At 49.0% G+C, this 18,238-nt stretch overlaps 1 protein-coding gene across 1 annotated transcript in view; it reads right to left on the bottom strand.

The window, feature by feature from the left end:
* Positions 1-18,238, bottom strand: part of MYH11 (myosin heavy chain 11) — a 126,774-nt gene that overhangs the window by 35,965 nt on the left and 72,571 nt on the right. The window contains exons 8-14 of the mRNA XM_047087306.1: positions 16,162-16,260; positions 13,545-13,688; positions 7,207-7,302; positions 5,094-5,212; positions 3,348-3,500; positions 2,751-2,924; positions 1,092-1,265 (exon numbers count right to left, since the gene is read on the bottom strand). Coding sequence (XP_046943262.1) covers positions 1,092-1,265; positions 2,751-2,924; positions 3,348-3,500; positions 5,094-5,212; positions 7,207-7,302; positions 13,545-13,688; positions 16,162-16,260 — 959 coding nt within the window. The remainder of the gene's footprint in view (positions 1-1,091; positions 1,266-2,750; positions 2,925-3,347; positions 3,501-5,093; positions 5,213-7,206; positions 7,303-13,544; positions 13,689-16,161; positions 16,261-18,238) is intronic.

The raw sequence follows: 18,238 nt of genomic DNA, 5'->3' as shown, positions 1-18,238 counted from the left end.
GGTGCTTAAGGGAACGTACACTCCCTTGAATATAAGGTAGGAGTTGGCAAGCGTTTTTGGCACAAGGCCCAGATAGTAAATGTTTTCAGTTTTGTAGGCCACAACTTCTTTGTCACATACCGTCACAAGCCATCAAGGACATTATGTAAATTAATGGACGTGGCTGTGTGCCAATAAGACTTTATTTACAAAAACGGGCTGTGGGCCAGATTTGGCACATGGGCCGTGGTTTGCCAACCCCTGGTGTAGGGCATTGCCTGTTTGTATGCGGCAGTTGGGGGGCGGGTAGGGGAGAGAGAATAAAATACTCCGATTCTGCAAGCCAGACTAAGCTGTGTCTTTTCTACACTATCCAGGACCCTCAGGAGCCAAGGGCGAAGGTCCTATATATTTACAGCTATCAAATGATGACCATCATTATGAAGAAGGAGGAGGAAGAGAGAAGTAGGGAGGGAGGGAGAGGAGGAGAAAGAGGCACAGGGGGAGTGGAGGAAGAAGAAGAAGGAGGAGAAGAAGAAGAAGGAGGAGAAGGAGAAGAAGGAGGAGGAGGAGGAGGAGAAGAAGAAGAAGCAAAAGGAGGAGGAGAAGGAGGAGGAGGGGAAGAAGAAAAAGGAGGAGGAGGAGGAGGAAGAGGAGGAGGAGGAAGAGGAGGAAGAGGAGGAGGAGGGGGAGGAGGGGGAGGAAAACAACCATCATCTATTTCCCTGGACAGCACAGGCATGTGATAGGAAACTCAAGGCTGTGATAAGGGAGACTTTTGTTGGAAGGGTGTGAAGGTGTGTTTATTGGCCATCCCATCCCAGTTGGCCCTTCCTGTTGGGTTTAAGTTGTAGCGGGAAGGATTCAGAGTCTACGCAAGAAAGAATTACCTGGCTACCTTGGTTGGAAGAGGTTACAGAGGTTAGAATAGATATACAATTATGTCTTAGGACATATATCTCTTACAGACACTCAGACAAATCATACATAGGACTCGCTTGGATTGATTTACACCAGATGCCTTTGGGCTCTGCCATTCCCTAACTACTCCCACTCTGACGCCCCGCCTGGTCCCCGGGGACAGGGAGAGCCCTGGGGCCCATGGCTGGTACCTTCCCGGCATAGTGGATGATGGAGAACTCTGTTTTGTCCTTGAGCTGCTTGGGCTTCTGAAACTTGGGGTGGTTGCCCTGCTCCGTGCACAGCTTCTCCACGAAGGACTTGTCTGTGGCTTTGGGGAACCAGCACTCCTCGTCCAGCAGGGCCAGCACACCCGGAGGGTTGTTCTGTGGAAAGCACGGAGGGTGGGATCACAGCTAGGGTGCTCAAGCCTCGGGCTTGCCAGAAAGAGCTGGCCGCCGAAACGCACCGTAGGCAGCCCCTACCTCTGTGATCGTATCTGCCTACAAAGCCGGATTTATGCCTCCCACGCCTACAAGTCTATCCTCAGATGGCCTGTGGCCGATGGACCCACACTGAGGACAGAAGGGCAGGCTCCAACAGAACGTGTGCAATTCTGCCCCCTTGTGGACAGTACACGCGGAACAGCACAAAGATCTCAGGCTTGAATTTGATGCTTTGCATATAAATTCACCTCAGGGTTCTTCTCTGTGGCCCAGACAGGCCAGGAGCACAGCCAAATTCACACCTGCCATTCACTTTGGTAGAAATGGTCTTCACTTCGCTAGAGAAGTATTTCTTTTCTTTTTAATGTAAGCTCTACACCCAGCGTGGGGCTTGAACTCATGACCCCTGAGATCGAGAGTCACATGCTCCACCGACCCAGCCAGCCAGGCACCCTGAGAACTATTTCTTCACTGCTCTGCCCAAAGCAGGCCTCCTTAAATCATTCTCCGCAGAGGCCTTATCAGAGAAGTTTTAGTGGCTTTGTCTGTCTTGTTTCTTGGTCTGCTCCTTCAGGAAGGGCAGGGACTGTGTCCATCTTGTTCATGGTTACATCTCCGGCCCCTGAGAGAGGGCCCGGCACAGAATAGGTGCTCAGTAAATAGTCATTCAACAGTGACTTATTGTGCACCTACTGTGGCCATGGTTCTAGGAGTTGGGGATCCATCAGTGAGAAAAACAAAGACCCTTGCCTTTGGGAATGAATGAGTCAGAGAGGGGGAAGACAAGGAAGGGAATAGGGAGAGGGGAGGGGAAAAGGCAGAAGGGAGGGGAGGACAGGGGAGGAGAAAGGAAGGGAGGGGAGGGGAGGGGAAGGAGGGAGGGGAGGAGAGGGAAGGGGAAGGGAGGAAGGGAGGAGAGAAAAGGGGAAGGGAGGGGAGGGGAGGCAAGGGGAAGGGGAAGGGAGGGAGGGAGGGGAGGGAAGGGGAAGGGAGGGGAGGGGAGGCAAGGGGAAGGGGAAGGGAGGGAGGTAGGGGAGGGAAGGGGGAGGCAGGGAGGGAAAGGGAAGGGAGGGAAGGGGAAGGGAGGGAAGTGAGAGGGAGGGAAGGGAGAGGGAGGGAAGGGAAAGGAGGGGAGGGGAGGGAAGGGGAAGGGAGGGAGGAAGGGAGGAGAGGGAAGGGGAAGGGAGGGAGGAAGGGAGAAGGGAGGGAAGGGGGAGGGAGGGAGGGAAGGGGGAGGGAGGGGAGGGGAGGGGAGGGGAAGGGAGGGAGGGGAGGGGAGAGAAATAAGAAAAGGAAATGCCTTTGCCAGCACACTGCGGGTCAAGGGAAGCGTGCTGGAGCTCGCAGGGACTCGGTGGGGAGGGGCGAAGGCAGGGTCCACATGCGGGCGGACAAGGCCGCGTGGAGTGAGAGGCGGGCCCTCACCGGCCGCTCGATGAGCTCGATGCAGGGCTGCAGGTCGAGGCCGAAGTCGATGAAGTTCCACTCGATGCCCTCGCGCTGGTACTCCTCCTGCTCCAGGATGAACATCGTGTGGTTGAAGAGCTGCTGCAGCTTCTCGTTGGTGTAGTTGATGCACAGCTGCTCGAAGGAGTTCACCTGCGCCCGCGAGAGGGGTGGGGGAGGGGCGTCCTGGTCAGGGGACACCGGGGCCAGGGGAGCTCTGCCCGGCGAGAGCCCCTTGCCTGCCACCCTTGTGTCCTTTCCACAAGAGCCCGTCTGCCACTTCAGGGCCCAGAGAGGGCTTGTCCCCAGCGAAGTCTGCCTAGAGTTCGTGGCGGAGGACTGAAGAGAGAGGTGGCGGGGATCAAGCCTCGCCTGTCGCACCCAGCCGCAGCTCTGGCCATCTCACTTCCAGAAACCAACACGCTTCCTACACCCTCGAGGATCTAACCTCAGCTAGACAGCCTCCCACCCTAGGTCGTCATCGGCCTGCCTTTCTCCAGAATAATGACCTCTCCGAGGGGAAGCTTCTGCCCAAAGAGCCGAGACCACGGCTGTCATGATCCCACCAAGCTGTACCTCAAAGATCTCAAATCCAGCGATGTCCAGGATCCCCAGGAACGAAGCCCCTTGCCGGTGGGTCTTGTCTAGGGCTTTGTTCACGCGGCTGAGTATCCAGCGGAAAAGGCGTTCGTAGGTGGCCTTGGCTAGAGCCTCTACGGCAAAGTCTGCCTGTGGGGAGAAGTGAGGGAACAGGTTCATCTCCAGGGGGCTGTCTTTTCATAGGAGCCCGGCTGGCAGCTCAGATTTTTATTCCTCTTCTGCCCGTAATCAGTTCTTGAAAAATAAACATCAACAAAAAAAGAAATTATGCCATCTCTGGAACTAGTAGAAAAGGGGCAGTAAGGAAGAGAGTGGCCAGACCTAAGGAATGACTGTGTGGAGAATTAAACGCTTCTTGTCAGAAGAACCTGGAACAGGGGAGAGCCTGTTCCTTCCCAGGGGCAATTTAGAGGTAGTCAGTTCTGCCTCTAGAAAGGGTACACAGTCATTTCTGAAAATGTATCTTTAACTCTGACTTTGGATGCACAACTAAGAGAGCGGGATGAGATCATGAGTGAGGTACTCTGCTGTTCTTGTTCAGTAGTGGATCTTCAAAACCTGACATGGGACTTTGAGTATTCCAGTATTGGAGGGATGAGATATAAAGAGAAGGACAGATGGATAAAAAGATAGATGGATGGATGGATGAACAGATGGATGCATGGATGGGTAAATGGATAGAGGGATGGAGGGATGGAGGGATGGAGGGATGGAGGGATGGATGGATGGATGGATGGATGGATAATTGAACGAATAAATGGATGGATGGATGGATGGGTGGGTGGGTAGGTGGATGGATGGATGGATGGATGGATGGATGGATGGATGGAAGCATGGATGGATGGAAGCAGGGATGGGTGCATGGATGGATGAACAGATGGATAGATAGTTGAACAGATAAATGGATGGGTGGATGGAAGGATGTATAGATGAACAGATGGATGCATGGATGGGTGAATGGATGAATGGATGGATAAATGGATGGATGGATGGATGAATGGATGGATGGATTGATGTATGGATAGATGGAGGGATGGAAGGAAGAAGGCATGGATGGTGGGTAAATGGATAGATAAATGGATGGATGGATGGATGGATGGATGAACAGATGGATGCATGGATGGGTGAATGGATGGATAAATGGAGGGATGGATGGATGGATGGATGGATGGACGGATGGATGAACAGATAGATGGATAGGTGAATGGATGGATAAATGGAGGGATGGAGGGATGGGTGGATGGATGGATGGATGGATGGAAGCAAGGAAGAAAGCATGGATGGGTGAATGGATGGATAAATCGAAGGATGGATGGATGGATAGTTGAATGAATAAATGGATGGATGGGCAGGTGGATGGATGGATGGATGGAAGGAAGGAAGGAAGGAAGGAAGGAAGGAAGCATGGACGGATGGAAGCATGGATGGGTGCATGGATGGATGAACAGATGGATAGATAGTTGAACGGATAAATGGATGGGTGGATGGAAGGATGTATAGATAAACAGATGGATGCATGGATGGGTGAATGGATGGATAAATGGATGGATAAATGGATAGATGGATGGATTGATGGATGGATGGATGGAGAGATGGAAGGAAGGAAGCATGGATGGGTGAATGAATAGATGGATGAACAGATGGATGGAAGAGTCTGCAGAAAAATATGCAAGCTCAGGAATAAATGTCACACACAAAAACAAACAGCAAATGCATCATTACCTGTTCTTTTGTTTGAGCTTTCTGTACTACATCCCGTCCAACCTTGATACGTGGGGTCAGGATAGATCTGGTGAAATCTGTCACATTAATTCCCATGAGGTGGCAAACTTTCTGAGCAGCTGGATGGAGAAAAAAAGCATATTAAGTGTATCACCAAAGAGAAGGCTTAGGAACGAAGGCACATCACCTGGGATACTTGTGATCTGTGTATGCAATTGATACTTTTTGAGAAATGGAGCATGATGTAGTGAACATAGCATGAAAGGGTCCTGAAAACTGCTGTCATTGGTGACCTCATCCCCAATGTTTTGCTAAGTGGCAATGATGGGGTGGGATAGGGCCATGTGATTTGGGAAAAGCTATTTAACTTCCTAGAATCTTGCTTTTCTCAGTTCATAAAGACACAGCCATTTGGTACCTTGTTGGGTTGTCAATGAGATGAAACGAGGGAAGACACGTAAAGTGCCTGGCACATGGTCAACTACCAATAAATGTGTCCCACTATGCCAAGATATGCATTGCATCATTATGTGTGGTGGAAGATACCGGAAACTACTTAAATGTCCATTAATATGGGAACGAACAAATGTACCATGAATACCAAACAGCAGTTAAAGGGAACGACTCTCTTTCTCAACTGGGGATAATTTTGCCCCCAGGGGACATCAGGCCATGTCTGGAGATATTTTTGATTGTCACACCAGGGGGCGCTACTGTTGAAAAACCCTGATCCAGACAAGGGTGAGCAGAGAGAAAAACAAGTTGCAGAATGCTGACTCCCAGGTGAAATCACTTATGTACATTAAAATCACACTCACAAAGCAACACTATATATGGTTTAGATACATGTGTGTGAAAAGCCTAAAATACAACTGGAAGGGGACATAGTAACATACAGCTGTGGTTGCCGGGAGACAAGGAGGTGACTGGGACGTCAACGTGGGCTACATTGTTTCATGTTAACGACCAAGCCGTATTAGAACATATTCACAAATGCCACTTCTGGATGGTGGATTCTTGTAATATTCATGTATTTCTTCTCTTAAAACTCGTCCTCAAAAGAAAATCATCATCCACCATTACTGTTTGCTCAACACGAAGGCTACTCTTGTCTGATGGCTTGCCTATGCGTGGTGAACGATCCGCGGTGTGGTTTCAGGATTTTTTTCCCTGTCTTTGCAAGGGGTGTGTTTTTGTTTTTTGGTTTTTGTTTTGTTTTTTTGGGGTTTTGTTTGTTTGTTTGTTTGTTTGGTTTGTCTTTCCCTGAAGTTGTCTCCTGGGTGGGAAGAGACCTTTAACTCGCCATATTTCAGAGTGTGCGAAACCAGAAACTACTGGCAGGGCCTGTGGAGGGTAAGCTCCGGGGAGCTTCAAAAACAACACAGTATATAGTCTGTGTGGGGCGTGTTCAGACAACAGGTAGACAAGCCAGGAACTTGCTATCCATTCGGCTCAGCCACCAACAAGCACGGGGGATAGATAACCAAGCAACCTTTCCATAACACAAAACACTGCAGGTATTAGCAGGTAGGGCTGGCATATTGAGAAAAAAACAAAAAAACCAGGATGCCTAGTTAAGCCTTTATTTCAGAGAAACAACCAACATTTAAAAATTATAGTTAGGTCCCAAACACCGCATGGAACATACAATATATTATAGAGTGAGACATTTTATAATAAAAAATGTTGGTTGTGAATCTGAAACTTGAACTTAACTGGGTATCTTCTATTTTATCCGGCAACTCTAACTGCGGGGAAACTTGGGGTCTGTGTCCTCCACGTGAGGAATGGGGCTGTTCCTGTCGAGTTTGCCGATGAATCCCAGGGCCTGGTGTATGGTGCAGGCTCAAAAATATTTGCTTAACAAAATTAACAAACAGGGGGTTATAGAACTGATGGTCCCTAAGGATCCTGTGTGATCTAAAACTATTAGCTTTCCTCGCCCACACTCTGAGTCAAGAACTTCCCACTGTAGGATCTTCAGCAGTAAGAAGTCTCAGACAGAAGTCAGCGAAAATAACTTAGTTTAGCTCTTGTTAATAACCGTATCCAAAAAACAACCAAACGCTCCTTCCCATCACAGATGTTGTGATGGGAACAAGGCAGCAAGCACCTGTGTTATCCGGCATTGATGCTTGGTCTGTGTTTCTTTCCTTCTTGAAGACAATATTTCCAAGCTGCAGGACGGACGACACCACCTTCAGTATGGCTGGATGAGGACAGAAGAGAAGATAAGGCACAGACCTCAACACCGAGGGGCCGTGGAGGTTTAGAATCTACAAGTTATTGGGGACCTTAGAGTCAGCCTACATCTTTCTCGAAAGAAGACTCAGTTCTGAGCTCCTAAGTCTAGGAAAGAGGCAAACTAATCTAATACTATGCTAACAGGGTAGAAAACCTGGCTGGGGGTAGCAGAATATGTTCAGATGCTTGCTGACAATCTTGTGCTCAAAGGAACACAGTGAAGCAGGGGCTGGCACACTACAGCCGATGGACCAACTCTGGCCCACTGCTTGTTGTTGTCAATAAAGTTTTATTGGAACACAGCCATAATGATTCATTTACGTATTGTCAATAGCTGTTGGCTGCTCCAAGGGCAGAGCTGAACAGTTGCAACAGAGATCAAATGGCCCACAAATGCTAAAGTATTTACTTACGCGACACTTTACAGAAAATGTTTGTCAACCCCCACTATAGAGCGAGAAGAATGAACGAGTTACCACTATAAACAACAAAACTGTAGGGGCGCCTGGGTGGCGCAGTCGGTTAAGCGTCCGACTTCAGCCAGGTCAGGATCTCGCGGTCCGGGAGTTCGAGCCCCGCGTCAGGCTCTGGGCTGATGGCTCGGAGCCTGGAGCCTGTTTCCGATTCTGTGTCTCCCTCTCTCTCTCTGCCCCTCCCCCGTTCATGCTCTGTCTCTCTCTGTCCCAAAAATAAATACGCGTTGAAAAAAAAAAAAATTAAAAAAAAAAAAAAAAGCAACAAAACAAAGCAACAATCCCCGTGCTTCTCAATGTAGTCTGGCTAAGTATACAAGATGCTCATGCGAGGATTGAGAAGGGGGAAATTTTTTCCCACTTGACAGCCAGGTGTCTCCAGACAAAATAATGTGTCCCCAGACCCTTGGAGCCCTTCTGACTCCGTACTCAACCCATGTTACTATTAAAATGGCGCCTATGGGGGGGTGGGAGGGAGGGGAGGGTGGGTGATGGGTATTGAGGAGGGCACCTTTTGGGATGAGCACTGGGTGTTGTATGGAAACCAATTTGACAATAAATTTCATATATTGAAAAAAAATTTTAAAAATAAATAGAAAAAAAATGGCGCCTATGTCTGAAATCCCCTCAAGACCATGAGTGACTGGTGAATGGGGGGCTGTCCTATCATCTCTGCATTCTCAAAGCCTACTTAAGGGTCCAGATACACATGGGGAGACAGGGAAGATGCATGGGGGGTGCAGCATGGAAGGAAGGATGGAAAATGGAGTAAACAATGGATAAATAAATCGATGGATGGATCAATACACTGATGGGTTGATCAATGGATTGACAAATGGATGGAGTAAATGATGGGCAGATGGATGGATGGATGGATGGAAAGAGAGATGACTAATTAATACAAACATTAAAAAAAACCATACTAAATGGGCTTTGTAAACTATTAGGTGCTATGCTAATAGTTTTTTTCAATGTTTATGTATTTGAGAGAGAGAAAGAGTGGGAGAGGGGCACAGAGAGAGGGGAGAGAGAATCCCATGCAGGCTCCATCCACACTGCCAGCAGAGAGCCCCATGCAGGGCTTGATCTCACAAAACACAAGACCACGACCTGAGCCAAAAACAAGAGTAGGATGCTTACCCGACTGAGCCACCGCTATACTAACAGTTTCTGAACTCGAAGTTTAAACTAAGAATTGCTGAAGTGACTCCAGAGCCCAGGGAAGCCGTCTAACTCAGGGTTCTCAACCTTGGCACTATTGAAACTGGGGGCCAGATAAATCACTCATGGGGCTGCCCTGTGCCTGTCTGTAGGATGTTCAGCAGCACGCCTGGTCTCCCACCACTAGGTGTCAGTAGCGTTCCCTCTTCTGAGTTCTGAGAACAAAAAACGCCCCCTAGGAGGCCAACCTCCGCAGATTAAGAACCACTGGTCTAAATGAATAAAGCAAACTGAGGGGGACTGTAGGGACGCATGGGAGCCACAACCCCACCTGAAGGGGTACAGCTGGACTCCAGTCATGCAGCAAGCCCAGTGCTGCTCCCAGGCCGATGTATCCAAAGCGGATGGAAACCCAGATTCTTAATGTGAAACCTACTCATCTTTAAATGCTGGGAGCCAACTTAAAACAACTTTGAAGCCTGTGTAGGTCGATCCCTCCCTGTGGGCTCAGGCCCCATCGCGCTGCTTTTTCTGGTACCGATAATGGGATCACAGAAATGGAAGAATGGCCACCATACTCAGGCCGCAGGAACTGAACCATCCAAAAGAGTACCAGTGGGCAGCAAAGTGGCTGGAAGGGGCTACACCAAACGCAAGGGCGGCGAGGGCTGGCGGTCTGGGGCAGTGAGTGAAACCAGGCACTCTGGAGTTAGAAAACCCCAGCTGCACCGTGCTGAGCCTCAGTTTCCCCGTCTGCAAACTGGAGCACGTGCTTCAAGAAGTTTCTGTCCAGACGGTGGAGGCAAGCAAGGAGCCTGGCCCAGCGGGCACTGAACAGCCACCTAGAGTGGCTTGTACACGGGCCCCCAGAAGATGTGTCCAGCCAGAAGCTGGGAACGTGAACTTCCACAGAAAGAGGAGCCCTGCAGAGGTAACTAAGTCAAGGATCTCAGGTGAGATCATTTTGGATGAACCTGGGGGGCCCCAAATCCAATGACAGGTGTCCTGGTAGCAGAAGAGGAGAGGACACGCCCAGTTGGAAGCAGGCACGGGGTGGGTTTTCTTTGACAGCCTCCGGAAGGAGCGAGCTGTGCCAACACTGTGACTTTGGGCTTGTGGCCTCCAGAGCCGTGAGAAAATCAGTTTCTGTTGTTTGAAGCCACCAGGTCTGTGGTTATTTGTTCGAGTAGCCACAGCGAACGGACTTACCGCCCTTATTTACAGAAGAATAAGAAAGAGGGTTTTCTAACACGAGGCCTGAGCACTGCCAAGGGTACCCAGAACGGATGATTCTAGGTGACGGGCAAAACTTTCCAAAAGTTTGGATCGTTAGGCATTTATTCTAACTTACTAGAAATAGTAAGGACATACAATTAGTGATTGTACAGAAATTGTTGTTTCGGACAAAGTTCAAGCAGTATAGGGCTACAGAAATCTACACTGTGCACAATAATTGTCAGCCAACGATAATATGGCTGGGACCTGGAAGTGGAGTCACTTACAAATGAGGACATCTGGGAAATGGATCTAGACAGTCCCTGGGAGGGTCTGTCTGGGTGCCGGAGCTAGCTGCCAGGGGGTTCGTATCCTGGCCCTAATCTTACTAGCTGTGTGACCTCAAGTCAGGTATCAGCCTCTCTGGGCCCCTGTTTCACCATTTGAAGGCCCATCAAAACATCCACCTCCTAGGATCGTCATGTGGAGTAAACGCAAAGCGCCTCAACGCAGTCAGTACCCAAGAAACATCAGTTGCTGGGATGTTACTATGGTTCCAGTCCTCTACTGCTGCTAACTTTCTGTGTGGCCTGGGCAAGTACTTGTCCCTCACAAGAGCTCCAGGAACCAGAGTGGGTGGTTCCTGGGGCCCCACGAAGCTCCAGGGCTTGGACTGATCCCCCCCGCTCAGCCCCATTCTCCTTCAGCTTCTCGGTGGGGCACTGGGAGCAGCTCTGGCGTTCTAACTGGGGCTGCTGTGCATTTTTCTAATCATTCATTTACTTCTCTTTCCTGCAGTTTACTAGGAAATGATTTCACAAATGCAAAATCAGCTTTCCTTGGGGCACCTGGGTGGCTCAGTCGGTCAAGCGTCCAAACTTCAGCTCAGGTCATAATCTCACGGCGCATGAGTTCGAGCCCCGCATCGGACTCTGTGCTGACAGCTCAAAGCCTGGAGCCTGCTTCCGATTCTGTGTCTGCCCCTCCCCTGCTCATGCTCGCTCTTGAAAATAAATAAAAACATTAAAAAAAATCAACTTCCCTTGCCATAAATAGATGGCAACTATAAAAAGAAATACAGGAAAAGGAATAATATTATCAAATTCCAGCAAGATGCCAGGCCTGGAGTCTGCTCTCTGGGGTGAAAGGGGACATTAGCAAGTACCAGAGAGGGGCTGAGGACTTAGTGGGTGCCACTCTGCTACTCTCTTCCTTGAAAGTCATCAGGAGAGCTGAAAGGATCAGAGAAAGCAAAACATCCTGCAGTGGGATTCCACGTGACTAGTAATGCCACGAGTCCACGTTTCAGAATACACTGGGCTCCTTCTAGCCTCAATTCCCATACCTTGGTTCTGACAGGGATTTTTGGAAGGGTTTAAAGGACAAAAACCACATCCCCACAGACAAAAACAGAGCACAGACGACCACACAGTGGGGCTTGGGAGTCCCTGAGGCCCCAGAGGGAGTCCTAGCTCTTCCAGCTCTGTGTCCTTGGGCAAGTTCCTTCACTTCTCTGTGCCTCAGTTTCCTCATCTGCACACTGGGGATAACAGTGGCCACATCGTCGGGTTCTTTCAATACTAAATAATGGGGGCGCCTGGGTGGCTCAGTCGGTTAAGCATCCGACTTTGGCTCAGGTCATGATCTCATGGGTTGTGAGTTCGAGCCCCGTGGCGGGCTCTGGGCTGATAGCTCAGAGCCTGGAGCCTGTTTCGGATTCTGTGTCTCCCTCTCTCTGCCCCTCCCCTGTTCACACTCTGTCTCTGTCTCTCTCAAAAATAAATAAACATTAAAATTAAAAAAAAATACTAAATAATGCATATAAAGCACTTCTACTGCTGTGTCACCTGACATCTTTGCTTTAAATGTATTAGAACCATTTCCATATGAGTCAATACTGTTCTAAAACAATTTAGAAGACCCTATCGATTTCTTTCTTAAGGCCAAATGATAATTGAGTAAATCCTCACTGGTCAAAGTTTTAGTTTGTTCGTTTCTTTTTTTTTTATTATTTAAAACTGGACACCTTGGTACCTTTTTTTGAAAAGAGGCTCTCGCATATGTCTGGCATACAGCAAGTATTTAATCGTTAGCTGTTCATGTGTGTAGTTTTGTTTTGTTTTGTTTTGTTTTTTCCAAAGCCAAGATCAGAAGTAAAAAGGACTCGTGTCCCAAATAAAGTGAATCATTCTGGGAGAGCCCATGCCATTCAGGAAGGGATGCTGTTAATATTGGGCTCTGATGTGGGGCTCTGGCCAAAATCCACAACCACCACCCATTTGTCAACTGACCCACGGAGCCTTTTTTTCTGGGCCCCCAGTTATCTCCGGGGAAGCTGTCCCTCCCTCTGTGCTGCATCGCAGCAACCCTAGCACTATTCTGGGGCTCCAAAGGGGTGTGGGCGTGGGAAGGAAGAAACATTTTCCACAACCATGTCCTGGTGTTCCCAAAAGAGATTAACCTTGAACACTGGGGCACGTCTAACCCAGAAGGCAAAGAATTTCTTAAAGCCCAGTGTGGAAACCAAGATTATCTCTCTGGGCTTTCTTGATCTCAGAACCAAATGTGTTTCTTGGTCACGGGCTGGTGACATTGATCGGTACTGGCCTGTCACCAGAACTGCCTTTCCAGGAAGAGAACAAGTAAACCCGCTGCCTCAGATATGCCCCCCACTCCCTGCCTATCCTCTGCCCATGCGTTCTTGACGAGACCAACAACCTCTCTGTTTCCAGCTCCAAAATGGAGTAGAGACCATAACATAAGCCTCTCAGAGTTTTCCATAACCCCGATCATTGTGAATAACTCAGGAATATGCACCTAAGAAATATCAGCCTACTCCATTCAGGGACTCAGGCAGGGATTCCAATCTGTTCTTTCCTGCTGGACATAAACCCAAGGGATGTAAGGGCTGGCGCTACGGCAGCCATTCTGACCCAAGAAACTGCAGCCTACCTAAAGACAATACTGCTGAGAGACCAGGTTCCAGAGACACTCTTTGAGCCCATCGAACTCCTTGTACCTGAAACCCATATCCCTGAACTTTCCAGCTCTGTGAGATCATTTTCCTTTTCGCTTAAGCCAATTTGGGTCATTTGTAACTGAAAAAACCCTAACATATGAAGCCACTTTTCTAAAACACCAATAAGCTACCTTAAGGTAATGTTCACTTTCCTTCTTCTTCTTTTTTTTTTTTTTTTTTGAGGGTGTCTGGAGGGCGGGGGTGGGGAGGGGCGGAGCAGAATTCAGCAAGCAGAAATCTGTCCTTACCCGGGAAGGCTCTCTAACTAAAGTTAGTGGCCCAGAGGGCATGAATCCGGGCCTCCTCGCCGGCACCCAGCCTGAAGGCATGAAGACTTACACAGCTGCTCCTCATCACTGAAGCCCATGATCGCCATGGCTTCCAGGGTTTCCTGGAACATCTCATCATCCTGGGCAGCCGGGATGGGCACAAAGCCATTGGAGAGAAATGTGTAGTTGTTGAAGCCCTCCAAAAGCAAGTCATCTGGAAGGAGAGGAAGATGGGGTGGTGGTCAGGAGGATGGACTTTGAACATGAGGCAGGAACCTGTCCCAAGACTTGGACGGTTTAAAACATTCCTTCTGGTTCCATCACACAGAAGGCCTCACCAACCATCACTGGCCTAATACAGTGGTATAGGTTGTGCACTGCTCCAGGGTGCCTGGAAGCTAAAACCCAGTGCTGGCTCCCCTTGCTAAGCCATGTCCCTTGACACAGGCTTGCAGCTAGCTGGAGGAAAGCACACCTTTATCTCAACTGCCCCAGAGTACCCTGCCGTTAGGAACAACGCTGCCTGAAAAGCAAGATCAATCCTTATCCATCTATTTGTGAAAATTTATCAAATCGCTGGGGCGCCTGGGTGGCTCAGTCGGTTAAACGTCCGACTTAGGCTCAGGCCATGATCTCACGGTCTGAGTTCGAGCCCCGCGTCGGGCTCTGTGCTCACAGCTCAGAGCCTGGAGCCTGTTTCAGATTCTGTGTCTCCCTCTCTCTCTGACCCTCCCCTGTTCATGCTCTGTCTCTCTCTGTCTCAAAAATAAGTAAATGTTTAAAAAAAATTAAAAATAAATAAATTTATCAAATCGCTAATTCCCATGAATTTTAAAAATCAACTACTACCAAAAGGTTTATAATAAAAACCATTCCCTGTCTGCCCTTTTTCCAATTCCTACCTTACCCTATAGCACTGCTTTTAACTCTTTGGGCTGTTTCTTCCGGCACTTACCACGATCTCTACATAATAGCTTTAATTTAATCACATGTAACATACATTTGTATATACTATATAACATGTCCCATATTACATGGGCTTATATAAGTTATAATGTTATGTTTCCATATCACGTATAATAGGCTATTTCTGGATATTTCAAGATGAGATCTTACCTACTGACCCCTCTATAATGGTGGATAAAGATTTAGCTCTCTCACACCCCCTCCCCTCACCTCCAACTATTTCCAGTCAAGTCGCTACATGAAACATTGGTGCGACTCCTTGTTCCTATCATGAAACATTGGTGGCGACTCCTTGTTCCTATCATGAGTGGCCACTCCTTGTTCCTATCATGAAACATTGGTGGCGACTCCTTGTTCCTATCATGAAACATTGGTGGCGACTCCTTGTTCCTATCATGAAACATTGGTGGCGACTCCTTGTTCCTATCATGAAACATTGTTTATCATGAAACATTGTTCTCTGTAAAGTATATTCTGTGGTTACACTTAGTTGTTGCTACTCAGCTCTCTCTTCCCCTTTCTCTCCCCAAATTTATAACTGCTTCCCTTTTTCTTGTGCTCTTTGCTTTTAGGACACCCTCTGGCACATCAAGCGTCCTCTTCCAGATCAATCTTTAATGAGGCTGGATTTGGTTGAATATTTTTGGAGGAAAGTCAATGAGATGCTTTTCTTTTTAAATAAAGGTCTTTTATGGGTCAAGTCACTTGGAAGGTGCCTGATGTTAAAGTGACCCAAGACACCAGATAACTCCAGCCTGTGGATTAGCCTTGATGCCTGATTAAAGTCACAAGGACCTGGGTCTTTGCCAAGATTTCATTTCGCAGACTGTGGGTAAATTGACAGATATCTGATCTTCTCTAAAAGCCTCACCGTTTTCCAGATCTATCATCAAGAATAAAAACGGCCTGTAAGAATTTCAGTAGTTAGCCTTAAAGACTAGGGACAGAGCACAAAACTGGATCATTCTCCCTAAGCCACCTCATAAGGTCCCACACTGTAACTGACAATCTAATTTCCAAGGTACCGCATATGTTTGGCACCTCCTCACTTTCCCCCAGCGGCTGAACCTTGAAATACGCCTCATCACAGCAAAGGTACCAGCACACACATCTTTGTTGGCGATTTTCTTAAGCAAAAGGACGAATCCTGGGCCACAAAACCGATGGGAAGCAAAGTCTGGATTGTCTTCATAACATTTCAGTCTTAAAATTATTACTAGAATTTAGACTGCACTATGTACCCATATCCACTGGTAGATTCCTTTTTTTCAGGTATGTGATTTGCATATTCTTTTAAGCATATGCAAAAAAAAAAGGGGGGGTTGGTTAGCAAATTGCGGTAAGTTCAGACATACATGCAATTTCCTACTGGAATCTGGTACACAGTATATTGCATTTATGGGAAAAGTATCTCCCCTACCATTGACAGATGTTAACCACACGTACTGTGGTGACCATTTTGCAATATATACAAATATAGAATCATCACGTTGTATACCTGGAAGTAACATGTTATATGTTAGTTATACCTCCGTAAAAATACTTTTTTTTCCTACCACAGAGGTGAACAAACTATGGCATACTGCCTACTTTGTAAATAAAGTTTTATAGTAACACAGCTATGCCCACTGGTTTACATATTGCCCATGGGAAGGGCTGAACCCCACCCCCCACTGCTCCCGCCCCCCCCCCACAGTGATGCATCCTCACAGGTCACTTACTTTTCATCTTGTCCTTCGCTCCAGCAATCAGGTAGTAAAAGATGTGGAACGTCCTCTCGTCTCTGGCTTGGCGAATGGCCCGAGACTTCTCCAGCAGATCTGGTTTGGGAGGAGTTAAGAACTCCAGGGATACCACAGAGTGTCTCCTTTCGGGAACCCAACCTTCCTCCCCATCCCTGTCTCACCAACTGAGGGAGGGGGGTGGGCTCTTTTAAGCCTCACCAACTATCGTGGGAAGTAAAGGCAAATATTATTTGCATCTTCAATATAGGGAAACGGAGGCTCAGGGAAGGAGGTCGTTTTCCGAGAGCACACAGCTAGCAGGTGGCAAAGCCATGTGTGGGTGGCCAAAACCACCCTGGCCAAGGGGCTGGGGCTCAACTAGCCTGGGGAAAGGGAACACGAACACAGCCCTAATGAAGGAAAGGAAGGTCTGTTGCCCTGTGCAGGGGCAGGGAGACCACGGGGGTCCCGGAGGGTGGCGGAGGGCACACGGGCGGCTGGGAGGTTGCACCAGGTAGATCTCTTCTCCTTAAGTGTGATGTTGCAGGACCGTGGGGCAGGCCCTCCCGGAGCCCTAAAACCGGCCGGCAATTGCCTCTCCCTCCTGAGCCCATTGCCATCTGTGCGGCCTTAGAAGGCCCGTAAACACCCAGGTCGCCGGCCCACCCCCGGAATTCCAGGTCAGCAGGCCTGGGAAGCACCGGGAGGTCTGTGTGTCGAGCAGGCGACGCAGGGAGCACACCGTCCCGGTCCCTGACCCGAAGGGCGGAAGCTGAGGGACGGGGCCTCTGCCCAGGATTTGCCACCAACACCAGAAACGAACAGCTGAGAAGCGTGTGTGAAGGGACCGGAGAACAGACTGTAAGACAGAATCTTCTTCTTCTTCCCCCCGAGAGGGGGCATCTCTGCCCAGAAAGGGCACCTGGTGTCAGCGTGGCTGGGCTGGCTGGAGGCCCGGGGCCCGCTTCCCACCGAACCAACGGGAAGCTGTGCCTGTAAAGCCTCAAGAATCCGAGCTCCACCGGCCCGCCAGTGCCCAGCTCCTGCTCATCCGCACCCCCGTGGAAGCTCGGGGCAGCTCCCAGAGTCGGGCCAGAGTTCCAGGACACCCAGTGAGCCCAGGGCCCAGGCCGGTGCCCCGCCCCCTCCCACAGCAATCCCTGCGTAAGGTTAGTGGTTATAAAAATACCACAAGGTCTACAATCTCTTTTCCCAACAGTTTCAGAAGTTTCTAGATTTGTGGACCACTGTGGACATACTACGAACATTCTAGAAGGTTCTCAATGGCTCTGAGGGAGCCCACTGATAGTCCTGCAGCCAAAGATGTCATTGTTCTCCTACGGGGAACAAAGAGACGACAAAGAGCCTTGTGTGTGCTCGGCGGGTTTTACCGCCAGCCGAGTTTTGGTTTCCAGAAGTTTCTGGGTTTTAGAATCTGTGGACCTATATTAGAAGAGGCCTTGTGAGGCAAAACCACTCTTCATGGCCTGACACAGCAGAGCAGGGGAGAGGACACCATCTAATCCGGGGGATCTGGGGGGCACAGAGCAGAAATGCGTGGCCCTCTGTTCTTTAGCGGTTAGGGTTTTGCTGATTTTAATACAGTGATACAGAGTCTGGTTCTCACGTGTGACTTCAAGGAGCTCCCAATGGCTGTGGATGCCTCCCTAGATGAATACAGACATCGTAGGCCAGACGAATACTGATTTTCTGGGGGGAAAATGTCTGAGTGGATTAAAATGGAAAATGACCCAAGAGAGCGATGATGTGACAGCCACGGACGTTCACTTCCGGCCAAGCCCTGGGCCAAGGGCCACGCGGGTCATTTCATTTAAATGACAATTTAAGAGCCGCCCCATAGGTAGGTGCTGTTATCACCCCCCTTTCACTGGTGGCAAAAGTGAGGCTCAGAGGGGCGCCTGGGTGGCTCAGTCGGGAAAGCGTCCGACTTTGGCTCAGGTCATGATCTCGTGGTTCGGGGGTTCGGGTCCTGCATCAGGCTCTGTGCTGACAGCTCAGAGCCTGAAGCCTGCTTCGGGCTCACTTGCTCTCTCTCTCTCTCTGTGTCCCTCAA

This window comes from Lynx rufus, unplaced genomic scaffold (genome assembly GCF_022079265.1).
Source record: "Lynx rufus isolate CCGP_SWC_20201006 ecotype Redwood Valley unplaced genomic scaffold, mLynRuf1.p SCAF_23, whole genome shotgun sequence".
In the NCBI taxonomy this organism is placed as follows: Eukaryota; Metazoa; Chordata; class Mammalia; order Carnivora; family Felidae; genus Lynx; species Lynx rufus.
Note: the sequence above shows the minus strand (reverse complement) of the source record. Positions and strands in the feature narration are given on the sequence as shown.